Source organism: Phycodurus eques, chromosome 7, assembly GCF_024500275.1.
Source record: "Phycodurus eques isolate BA_2022a chromosome 7, UOR_Pequ_1.1, whole genome shotgun sequence".
Lineage (NCBI taxonomy): Eukaryota > Metazoa > Chordata > Actinopteri > Syngnathiformes > Syngnathidae > Phycodurus > Phycodurus eques.
The window spans coordinates 9,698,636-9,710,812 of NC_084531.1; the positions used below are offsets into that span (position 1 = coordinate 9,698,636).

The 12,177-nt window shown below is 42.0% G+C and overlaps 1 protein-coding gene across 4 annotated transcripts in view; it reads left to right on the forward strand.

The window, feature by feature from the left end:
- The window catches only part of kmt2a (lysine (K)-specific methyltransferase 2A), a 74,790-nt gene that overhangs the window by 26,889 nt on the left and 35,724 nt on the right, over window positions 1-12,177 (forward strand). For 3 of the 4 annotated variants that reach the window (XM_061682634.1, XM_061682636.1, XM_061682637.1), the window contains 10 exons: window positions 187-415; window positions 1,007-1,695; window positions 2,892-2,965; window positions 3,742-3,978; window positions 4,173-4,319; window positions 5,849-5,947; window positions 6,241-6,349; window positions 7,512-7,625; window positions 7,832-8,016; window positions 10,187-10,363. In XM_061682634.1, coding sequence (XP_061538618.1) covers window positions 187-415; window positions 1,007-1,695; window positions 2,892-2,965; window positions 3,742-3,978; window positions 4,173-4,319; window positions 5,849-5,947; window positions 6,241-6,349; window positions 7,512-7,625; window positions 7,832-8,016; window positions 10,187-10,363 — 2,060 coding nt within the window. The remainder of the gene's footprint in view (window positions 1-186; window positions 416-1,006; window positions 1,696-2,891; window positions 2,966-3,741; window positions 3,979-4,172; window positions 4,320-5,848; window positions 5,948-6,240; window positions 6,350-7,511; window positions 7,626-7,831; window positions 8,017-10,186; window positions 10,364-12,177) is intronic. The other variant, XM_061682635.1, reaches the window with a different exon arrangement.

Here is a 12,177-nt window from a genome sequence, read left to right on the forward strand (position 1 = left end):
TTTGTTGTGTATTCAATTAAATATAGGTTGAACATGATTTGCAAATCATTGTATTCTGTTTTTATTTGTTTAACACAACGTTCCAACTCCATTGGAATTGGGGTTGTAGTTGGTGAGCCAAGAATATTTAAATGTGTTTGCTTCTATTGTGGTCCATCTAAAGATCTAACATTTTCCTGTTTTCAGACAAGTCATCGGTAGCAGGCTCAGAGGAGGCCGAGCCTCAATCCCCACCCATAAAGCCACGGGAAACACGGCAAAAGGCCATTCAAGAAGCTCCTCCCAAAAAGGGTCGGCGGTCACGACGCTGTGGCCAGTGTTCAGGGTGTCAAGTTCCTGAAGATTGTGGTGTGTGTACCAACTGCCTCGACAAGCCCAAGTTTGGGGGACGGAACATCAAAAAGCAGTGCTGCAAGTAAGTCTTACTAGATCAGTGTTATTTGTAAGAACACACACACACACACACACACACACACACACACATATACATATATACATATATATATATATATATATATATATATATATATATATATATATATATATATATATATATATATGTATGTATATATATATATATATATATGTATATATGTATGTATGTGTGTGTGTGTGTGTGTGTGCCGGGTACAGCATGGCTGATCCGAAAGACTGCTATCGCCTATGTGCATCATCACAAAAGACCCCGGAAAATCACTCCTGCGCACGTGCGTCACGCCACAGGCAGACAAGAGGCAGTGCTTCGAGCATTGGGAGGATTTAAGTGTTTTTGAGAGAAAAACAAAGCTTAAAAATAAAAATAAATGACGACATCGATGAATAAATTAATTTTGCAGGATTTTGATCGTCAACGTCGTCATGACTAACTAATCGTGGCAGCCCTAGCACCGATACTGTACCTTGTGCCATAGTTATTTATCAGGAAGCCTTGACTATTATATAACAAGTCATCAGTCAACGTAACATTTAAGAAATCAATGGAGTCATTTTCTATCTCCGTCTACAGGATGAGGAAGTGTCAGAACTTGCAGTGGATGCCCTCAAAGCTGTTTCTGCAAAAGCAGGGCAAAGGTAAGAAGGACAAGAAGAAGAACAGGTTAGCTGAGAAGAAGGAGGGTTTCAATCCAGTTAAAGGACAGAACTCTGAGGCTGGCACCAAGCCCGGTACTGCACCGCCAAAGGAGGAACTTCCCCACAAAAAGAGTGAAATTCCTCCTCATGACCCGGGCGACGAGAACTCAAAACAGCAGTCATCACCACAACGATCCTCTCCAGCTCCGTCATCTTCTCCTTCCCCGGATGAATCCCCACAAACCACCAGCGCATTCACAGCCCAGGCCCAGTCCCCTGACCCCAAGCATCTCTCTGTCTCGAGCATCATCCCTAGCAAGAAGGGGCAAAAGGGGCAGCAGACAGCATCATTGTCATCCTCCTCTTCATCGTCACCCTCCTCGTCCAGCTCATCGTCTTCATCCTCCTCATCTTCCTCCTCCTCATCCTCAGCTCAGAATTCCCCCGCCCCATCCCCATCTATGCCAGCTCATCCTCAACCGTCCCCACACCCGAAGGGGCCGCTGAGTGATCAGGCACCCACAAGGAAAGACGCCTCACCCAAGATTCCATTAAGCGAGCCCATGAAGACCCAGCAGCAATCACCGCAACAGAAGAGCTCAACAACAGCAGCGTCCAATACAAGTAAGGGACTGGCGCGATCTTTTAGCTCTTTTTTTTTTGTCCATTTTCCACTACACAGTTGGGGCGGGCTGTTTTTCACTTAAAATAAAAATTATGCTGCATAAAACATATCAGCAAAGTAAAATAAAATAACGTCCACACTAAAGATATGTGTTAAATTTTGTCATTTTCTGACATGTATCCTCAAATGTTACTAGGGCTGCAGCCATTGAATATTCATTACTATTATTATTGTCCATTTGTAGTTGCCATCTTCACGTTCCACGCTAAGATAGCTGAGACTTTGAGTGAGTGTGGCCTAAAAGGCGGGACATGGCCTGGTGAGGGACATGGGAGTCAGCAAATTAAAGCGTAGAGTTGGCTGTTGTGAACTCAGGTTAGCAACTGGTTGTTGTGACGTGTGAAATGATCCCAAACTTTTGACATTCTGTCTTTCACACTATTTCTTCCTGGCATCCTGCCATGACACCAGCAGAGTGATGCATGCTTCTGTAGTAGCATTATTCTATGTGGGCAAATGATCACTGTGAAGATTCGAGGCTGACATTTTGCTTCGACTTTTTTAGTAATCAAATTATTTTAGTTATTCAATCCGCTGTATCTGGAAGGTCACGTGACCAAACCTGGAAAACGGAATAGCTGGCTTCCTGTGTATGCTACACTAATGAGCATAACTAGGATTGATAACATGATTGTTTGATGCCGAACTTGCTAAAATGTTGTTTTCTTTATGGCTGGTGTCTTCGGATGAAAGTTAAATACATGTATATCATTTATTTATACAAATATGATATGATATATATAAACTGGAATGAAGCCTAAATATAGAATATTGTCATGTTTTGTGGCTCTGTGGTGACAACTTGTTAAAAAAGACAAACTTTAAAGTCTCTACGGATGCTTTTTCACTGCCTACTTCGCCATTCGCCCATTGTTCGTGTCAATAATCGTTTCAGCCCTAAATGTTACAATTTTGCGGTGATGATGAATATGCCCAACCAAGGAGCGATCAGCAGTGGTTAACGTAGCGCATATTGTATTGGATCTGCACGATTAAAAGGCAGGCTGAGCAGGTACTATAAATTGTACCTTGTGGTATGACCTTTTGCCAATGGAAAGCGATATTGACTAAGTCTGTGGTGAAAGGTTGTTAAATTCAAACAACTGACTTTTTCCTGGTTTTATCTTTTTCATAGGTGACCCAAAACAGCTGAAGAAGCAAATCTTTCGTTCTGCTCTTCCAACTCCTAAACAGAAACCAAAAGACAAGGTACTTGGGTACTTTTTCCCATTCCCCCCCCCCCCCCCCCCCACGTTTTTAGCAATTGATCAAGCTCAAGGTTCTTTAAATATAATTAGAGGTTTAAACTGGATTAGCCATTCTGCTTAGTTTTTTTCCACAGACTATTAAAAACTGGATGGACTCAATGCATTCTGCTAAATTCTTACTAATGTTCATTTGGGGATGACATCATTCGGGTGTAAAATGTATGCACTTGTTGGCATGCAAGACACTTGGTGCAGATCCATCCATCCATCTTCTGTACCGCTTATCCTCACTAGGGTCGCAGGCGTGCTGGAGCCTATCCCAGTCATCTTCGGGCGAGAGGCATGGTACACCCGGAACTGGTCGCCAGCCAATCGCAGGGCACATACAAACAAACAATCATTCGCACTCACATTCACACCTATGGGCAATTTAGAGGCTTCAATCAACCTACCATGCATGTTTTTGGGATGTGGGAGGAAACCGGAGTACCCGGAGAAAACCCATGCAGGCAGGGGGAGAACACAAAAACTCCACACAGGTGGGGCTGGGATTTGAACCCCAGTCCTCAGAACTGTGAGGCAGACGTGCTAACCAGTCGGCCTGTTATCGATTCATGTTTTTAATGATTGAAGCTTTATAATGTCCAATGGAGATTTTTCCTTAAATTGCTGTTCTCATTTCTACACGGCTCCAAATGAAAACCCTTAAAACCCTCTGTAAACACAACAATCACTGTATTTGTATCTTTTGTTTTATTTTATGATGAACCCGAGAAGACGCTGGCCACTAAACCCCCTGGCAGCTGTACTTTAAACTGGCTGGGCACTCCCTCGACTAGGGGCCAGGCGAAGTCCACGGCGCCCTGCGACGGAGTGCATCGAATCAGAGTGGATTTCAAGAGGGACCATGATGTGGAGAAGGTGTGGGAGGCGGGTGGCCTCAGCCTACTCACCTCTGTGCCTGTCACACCCAGGGTGCTCTGCTTCTTATGTGCGAGCAGTGGAAACGTTGAGGTAGATAAATAAATAAATAAAATGCATTTGTTTCCTAACAGATATGAAGCACTGTTTAAATTACATTTCCCACCAGCTTCATGGTGTAAAACACATTTTAAGTTCCTATTTGCTTGTTAAGTTGGGGATGGGAATCTATAATAGCGTTGTTGTGCATTAAATCTAAATGTGTTGGTTACTTTCTGTCTCCCTAGTTTGTTTTCTGCCAGGTGTGCTGCGAACCGTTCCATCTCTTTTGCCTGGGCGAGTCTGAGCGTCCTATCCAAGAGCAGTTTGAAAACTGGTGTTGTCGCCGATGCCGTTTCTGCCAGGCCTGCGGGCGCCAGCAACAGAAAGCTAAAGTAAGCCATTCAGTACAGTTCGGATAATTTTTTTGGCCAGGCACAAAAGAAGCTCAATCTAGGATGACAGCGTGTAAAAAGGCTATGGAATCTTCCCGAGAGAGACACTTCCTGGCATTGCATGGGGACAGCCATTAATCAGCTTTATGGATTTGTGCCCTGATTTTTATTATTTAACTCAAATCCTGTGCATGCTGCACATGGTGTGAACCTCACATGGTTGTCATTACAATTTTATTTTTACATAATGTATGTATTCACATTTTTACACAAGGAAGTCAAACTGTCGGTTCATTGTTTTGGCCTGTTAGTACGATTTGATAAGCAACACAGATATGATTCATCTTCTCATTGGAGGTCTGCTTGGCAAATAGATTTTTTTTACGCTCCAAGTTATTTGAAACAAATTTCCACCTAAAGGGCGTTAAGTTATTTATTACTTTGATTGGCTTCAATTTCTGGCTCCTTTACACAAGCACGTCTCTGGCAGGCTCCGTGCAGAGTGCGGCTGAAAGCTCCTGGCCACTGTTGTGTCAAACCGCTGCAGATAAATCAAACCCTTGAAAATGGGAACTTCATGGTCATAAAAATCATGCTTAATACGCTTCTAAACCTGTTTCTTAGCTAGACTGTACATCTCTCGAAGCACTTGCCAAGGAAAATTCTTTGTACTGTATAGTGTTTGTAGTATTGTAACTCTCTAATATAGCTGCCTGAGGTAAGCAAAATATAGAGAATGATGATAATATTAATGCATTACACTTATATAGAAACAGCTCTGATTATTGTGCACCCCTGTGAACTACAATTTTAGTAATAAACATATTGTTACATGAATACCTATAATGTTCGTCAAAATTGCGAATTATTGATACAGTTCTTACATTGGATGTCATTACAGTGAAAGTCGTCATAACGGGGGCTGGGGGGTCATTTGAACCAAATTCCTTGATCGTCTGTGGGGAAAATTTAGACCTTGAGAAGGGATCACATTTGGTCATCCTTTCCAGAATGACCAGGCTGCAATGGGTGCCAAGTGGACAACATTAATCACATGATGTGATGCTATACAATGTTTGTGTAAACAGCATTAGAGTCCATTTAATGAGATGAAGTGTTGCAGGTAGACAGTTGCTTCTCCTCAGGACCTGTCCTGGTCGGTCAATCCTCCATGGCGACGGTGGGTGGGTTGGGGGTTGGGGGGGGGGCAGTAAAACAAGCTGAAATGTCAGGGGTCAGGCTGGGCGAGTGACTAATTGCATACAAGGTGAGGTTTAACCGAATACGAGGGTGTGGTCTTAAGTCAAGATTTAAACATTTCTACAGAGGTAGCTGTTCTAATTTCTGGGGGTAGGTCATCCGGACTACTGGATCCCGAATGGAGAATATTCTAAAACCTGCTGACTTCTTTTTAGCTTTCGGAGTTACCAAAAGACCAGTATGTTGTGAGTGTAAGGCTTGGGTTTAGTTGATTATTGTTAGTGAATAATATTGATATTTACATGATCTTGTCTTAATTTGGCCCATAGCAGCAGCTGCTGGAGTGTGATAAGTGCCATAACAGCTATCACCCGGAGTGCCTGGGTCCCAACCACCCTGCAAAACCCACCAAAAAGAAGAAAGTCTGGGTATGATGACTACGCTCCATGCTTCCTGCACACACCTTCTCACCTTGATGTGTGTACTCTTGCACCAAAATTCTCCCAGCAAGTTCTTCTCCCAGCCTTTTGTTCACACATGATCTTTCCAGGTTTGGCACACTAGTGTCAAATCCATCCACCTACTTCTTTCTCCCAGATAGCAACTATGAAAACATTACACTTTTGTCACAGTGCCACTTTAACACATATTTTACACAACTACCTGGTAGTTTGAGCAATGTAGTCCCCAACTTGTTTGTTGTGTCTGTTTATTTTTCCAGATTTGCACCAAGTGTGTGCGTTGTAAGCGTTGTGGAGCCACCAAACCTGGGAAGTCCTGGGATGCCCAGTGGTCACATGACTTTTCCGTGTGTCACAGCTGTGCCAAAGGTGATCAGTACACAGTAGCTATTGTTCTTAGGTCAAAGAAAGAACCATGGTTTTGAATGACAACTGACACATGATGACCAGGGTTAGATGAGGTCACAACTCTGAGTCACAACTGATTGGATTTGATAAACCTTTATTCATCCAGAAAGTGGACATTTAGTTGTTGAAGCATGTTACAACAAAACTGATAAGAACAATAAAGATCCAAAAATCAATACCTGTACATACACAAATACAAACAGTAGCAAATAATATTAACTCATTCACTGCCAGGTGTTTTAATGCATTTTGACTGATCTTTAAAGACCCAAAGAATAGTGTTCTGTGGCAATATACGTCAGCACGGAACCGACCACAAGAAAGTAGACTCTCTTTTTTCACCAGAAATTATATATATTTTTTCTGGCTTTTTGCATTCTTTAGTAATCATCAGTAGAAGATGGTTTGGTTTCACCCAAAATGCCGGTTTCCAATGAAAAAGCAGAGAAAACTAGCTTTTTGTGAAATAAATATTTCAAGCAAAACAGTGAGTTTTACACTATGTTTTGCTTTTGTGACCTAAAACTATAAATAGAAATACAACTGAGAAAGGGCTTTTGATGGCAAAGTGATAATTTATTTATCGCTAAATTTTTTGCATGCCGTTCGTCATTCACAACGTGAACTGCATCATGTTTTCTCACGGTCGCGACACACACTTTCTCCTACGTGCCGCGACCAATACTCTCTTTATACCATACATAGTCCGAAAATGTCTCTGCCTGATAATCGATGGGGCAAACCGAGTCTCACCCCCTTATCTTTATTTTATCCTCAAAAGCTGTGCTGTTCTCAAATCCGACGTGATGCAATACCGCCATCCACAGGGTGTGTTAGTCATTACAGTGGTTCAACCTGCATTTCACAGACAGGCTGGGTGAGACCCTTTTCCACGCCTACCCGTTAAAAAAAAAACTTATTTTACAAATGTATACAATATGTTGGTGGCAATATATGGCTGGATTCCAGCTGACAAATGTACTGTATATGTCCATGGCAGTGAATAAGTTAAGCACAAGTAAGGGCAGGCTCGTCTTTGACAACATGGAGGTTTTGTTTATTGAGCTGAAAAAAGGCTGATATTTGATTACAAATAGTCTCACTTTTTTATTCCTTATCACAGGGAACCCTTGCCCACTTTGCAATAAGTGCTACAATGATGACGACCAGGAGAGCAAGACGATGAAGTGTGGACGCTGCAACCGTTGGGTTCATACCAAGTGTGAGAGCCTGACAGGTTGGTATAAGCCTTAAAAAATGCCAGGTGGAAGACTATAGATTGTTTATTGTATATTCACACGCTCATCACACCTCGCTTTGCGCTGTCACTTGTCAGCGCATGTTGACAGGCTGCTCCGCAAGTGTCGTCACATTGATGAGTTGTTGAAAGATAATACCAATAATGGGCAGGATATTGACCAGTTATCTTCCACTTTCCATCAGATGAAATGTATGAGCTGCTGTCAAAGCTGCCAGAGAGTGTTGCCTACACGTGTACCAAATGTACAGATTGCCAACCGGCTGAGTGGCGGACGGCGCTGGAAGGGGAGCTCCAGGGCCGCATTCGCTACATCCTCACTGCACTGCTCAACTCAAACACCTCCGCTCACCTACTACGCTACAGACAGGTTAGAAACATCCATCCATCCATTTTCTGAGCCGCTTCTCCTCACTAGGGTCGCGGACGTGCTGGAGCCTATCCCAGCTGTCATCGGGCAGGAGGCGGGGTACACCCTGAACTGGTTGCCAGCCAATCGCAGGGCACATACAAATAAACAACACTCACTTTCACACCTACGGGAAATTTAGAGTTGTCAATTAACCTACCACGCATGTTTTTGGGATGTGGGAGGAAACCGGAGTGCCCGGAGAAAACCCATGCAGGCACGGGGAGAACATGCAAACTCCACACAGGCGGGGCCGGGGATTGAACCCCGGTCCTCAGAACTGTGAGGCAGACGCTCTAACCAGTTGGCCAGGTTAGAAACACAGACTGTTAATTTGTTTATTCCTATAGACGTATAGATGTACAGTACTTCTGTGTGGCAAAAACTCTCATTTCACCACTTGAAAACAAACCCTTGCATGTGATTTGACCAAGGCTGCGTGATTGAGAAAACAGGGTAAATGGCTTGAGTAAGAATTTTTGCCTTCTTCTCTACCGCTTTAGTTTGAATATATGAAGTGACAGCCGAAAAGATGTTACACAAGGAAAACCACTTAAAAGTGAGACAGAACATTAGCTGTGTTTTACATATCAGCAGATAAATTTATTGAAGATATTGAAAAAAACCCTAAACCTTTTGAGGACTATCTGCAGACTCAACTCAAAACAGAATACGTTTTTGTCATGATTTTCAGTTCAGGTCAGCGGGAGGCCCTAGCACCCATTGTTTACAGACATTATAAAAAGGTCCATTAGCTTATCAACCGCTGGTACCTTAATATGATGCTGCTTTATTGATAAACACATGCACAATCGCGCTCAGTAAAGCACAGACCTTCACTAATCCTAAACATGCTCCTTTGTTTGACAGCTTATTAGCTTCAGAGTGATAGTTTTTCCACTCCTGTCCTGTAGGTGGCAGTAGGGCACATTACAGTGGGTGCTCTCCGAGCAAGCAAGTGGGTGCTCTCCGAGCAAGCTTTATTTCATAACATCTTCAGCTTATGGGTCTCTGTGTCACTTAGCCCCAATGCAGGCAGACTGTAACCATGAAAAGTGAAAATAAATTTCAGTGGAACTTCATCGTAACAGACTAATAGGGGTTGGGGGTTGTTTGTTAAAACCATAATTTTATTTCATTTTAATTTGAAGTCCTTTTTTCCCCAAATTATTGTAAATAAATGTAACCTTCCACAAACTTACCTTTAAACATTGCTGTGATGGTCTAAAGCTGTCATGAAAGTGCCATGATTGCTGGTGCTTGGGAAGGGTCATACTGGCGTGCTGGTGGGAGAAAGTTGTTGTGCCACAGTGGCGAATCAGTGTCGCTTTCATGAGCCGCGAGGATAGTGCATTCTGTCTGTTAAATCCGAAGACCCTTGTTTCTGGGTTCATTAAATTTAAGTTCCTCTAATTTATTTTCACTCTTCATGGTTAAAGTCTGCCTGCATTAGGCTCAAGTGAGGCAGACACCCACAAGATGAAGCTGTCGTGAAATAAATGTACCATCCCTCGACAACATTTTGTGGAACTCTTTTGTGGTGGAACATTTGTGGTGTTTTCCATCCCTGCGGAGATTGAATATAACTTTCCCCATCGGGAATAGTAAACATTGAATTAATCCATTCCAGGGTCTGACTGTTGTCATAAAATATTTACAAACTGTGCAGACTTCTCTACAGTTTTCCTACAGTGTATTAAGTTGCATATCTGGTTTTATGGTTGTCATCACATCCATCAATGGTACTCTTTTGCTATGGCATTACAAAAAGCAAATAAGCAAAGCGCACTTGTCCTTTAGAAGACAAGTATACAAGAAGTCTTGCGATATGCCAAAGTCGGAGGTCTTGCAAGATATGCTCAGGTCACACTTGACAGGTCGTCAGACTTTTAAATATTTTTTTGTCTAAATTTAAATTGTACAACCTTGAGGCCATTCGATTTTAGAAGTTCCAGTGTATGTAGTTAATGTGTAAACTAAGTAACCATTCGACATATCTACAAAACAACGTCTCTATTTCCTGCTTGGTAGAAGTAATAAATGGTGATGCAAATTTCCCAGGTAGTCAAAGCAACAGCAAACAAAACATTAGCCCTACTCTCAACATACAACCCTTACTCTTTTGGGGTAGGCGGTGAAACCTCCCGAGCTCAACCCTGAGACTGAAGAGAGTCTTCCATCTCGTCGCTCCCCCGAGGGCCCAGACCCTCCAGTCCTAACTGAAGCTTCTACTGCAACTCCTAGTGACTCCCCTGCAGACCTGGAGTCTGTGGAGAAGAAGATGGATAAGGGCAGCTACAAGTCTGTGGTACGTATGCTTCTTTTTTAAAGCTGCTAGTGATGACTTGTGCAGTTTTAGTACACATACATTATTAGAGTCAGCAGTAGTCTCGTTAGGCCTAGTTTAAGGGGGCTTAAGTCCCCCCCCAAATATTCTTAAACCTCCCTAAATGATTTGGTTGTTTTTCAAACAAAAAAGTACCAACAAATTAAATATATAGTGGCCAGAAAAAGAGTTTAAATAAATAATCAACTACATTATTCCATTAAATATGATCAAAAATCTTAAATATGATCAAAAATCTATGGGTTTCCCATCACTTCATACAGTAAGAGATTGAGCCTTTGTACTGTGTTGTTTTGTGTTAAGTGTTTTAAAGTGCCTACGGTTGCTTTGTCACAGCCCCCTTCGCCATTCAACCGAAGCAGGAGGAAGTGCTTAGACCCGTTTTGCCGAACGCTGAAGTACAGTCGTCCTCACCATTATTGGCATCCCTTTATTTTTTACATAACCTGTGGAATATCTTCAGAAATAAATGAAGATGTACTAAACTTATATCATCAGGATCTTTTAATTGGAGGTCCAAAGTAATTTAACAAATACATTTTGATTCAACTTCGATGTTGTAATTTCAAAGAAAAATAAAACAGAAAACAGCATGTGCAGCAATATTGGCACCCCTCAATATTTGGTTGCACACTCTGGCATCGATGACAGCCTCCAAACATTTCTTGTATCCATCTATAAGCTTTTTCACTTGGTATTTTCGCCCACTCTTCCTTTCAAGCTCTTGAACATTTGCAGGATTTTTTTCCCCAATGGCAGCTTTCAGCTCCCCCCAAAGATTTTCAATTGGATTGAGATCAGGACTTATTGCTGGCCATCTTAAAACAGTAATTTTTTTTCCCTTTGCAACCATTCGCGTGTGCTTATGGATCTGTGATTTGGGTCTTTGTCTTGCTGGAGGACCTATGATCTTCGCCTCAAACCAAGTTTTCTTACACTGGGTAAGACACTTCGCTCTAAAATCTCTTGATAATTTTCTTATTTCATGATACCTGTGATATAGTCAAGGCCTCCAGTACCAGATGTAGCAAAACAGCCCCACAGCATTATGGATCCTCCACCATGCTTGACTGCTGGCAAGGTGTTCTTTTCCTTAAAGGTTTCATTGCGCCGTCTGGAAACATACTGTTTGTATGCATTGGCAAAAAGTTATATTTTTGTTGGATCTGTCCATAAAATATTGTTTATCATTTTCTCTTTTGTATCAAACACAAGTTCTCGATTAGAAAAATGCTGTTTAACTTGATTCATTTTCTTCAGAAGCTATTCTACTTTTAGTTCTCAAACTGGGGTGGGTGCCGACATGGGTGCCAATAATGGTGAGCATGACCGTAGTTTGTGCATATACTTGATTGCTCCAAAACGTATTGATATTATTGAAAATGCCAGCCAGTTTTATTTTCTTGAGCACTTGTTAGTGAAATATGAACCATCTAAACTAGGGCCGCACGGTATTTTGTTTGAGCATCGTGACTCTGATCTACGTGTGCGCAATAGTCTCCTGGGATGTTGGTGTACTGTAATATTCAGTGAATCGACTGTAATATTAAAAGGAGGAACCTGTTTGGACATGCTAATAAAATTAGCACCCATGTTACAGTAAATTATAATACTTCAAACAGCACATGGAGCAGCCCACAGTGTTGTATACTTATCTCCTTGAATGATAACTATGGATGAGGACATGGGAAAGAATGTACAACTGTTGCATTTCCTATTTCGCTCTTCAGAATGAAACTAGGAAAGTACGTGTGGCACCTGCGTGAGTGTGCGAG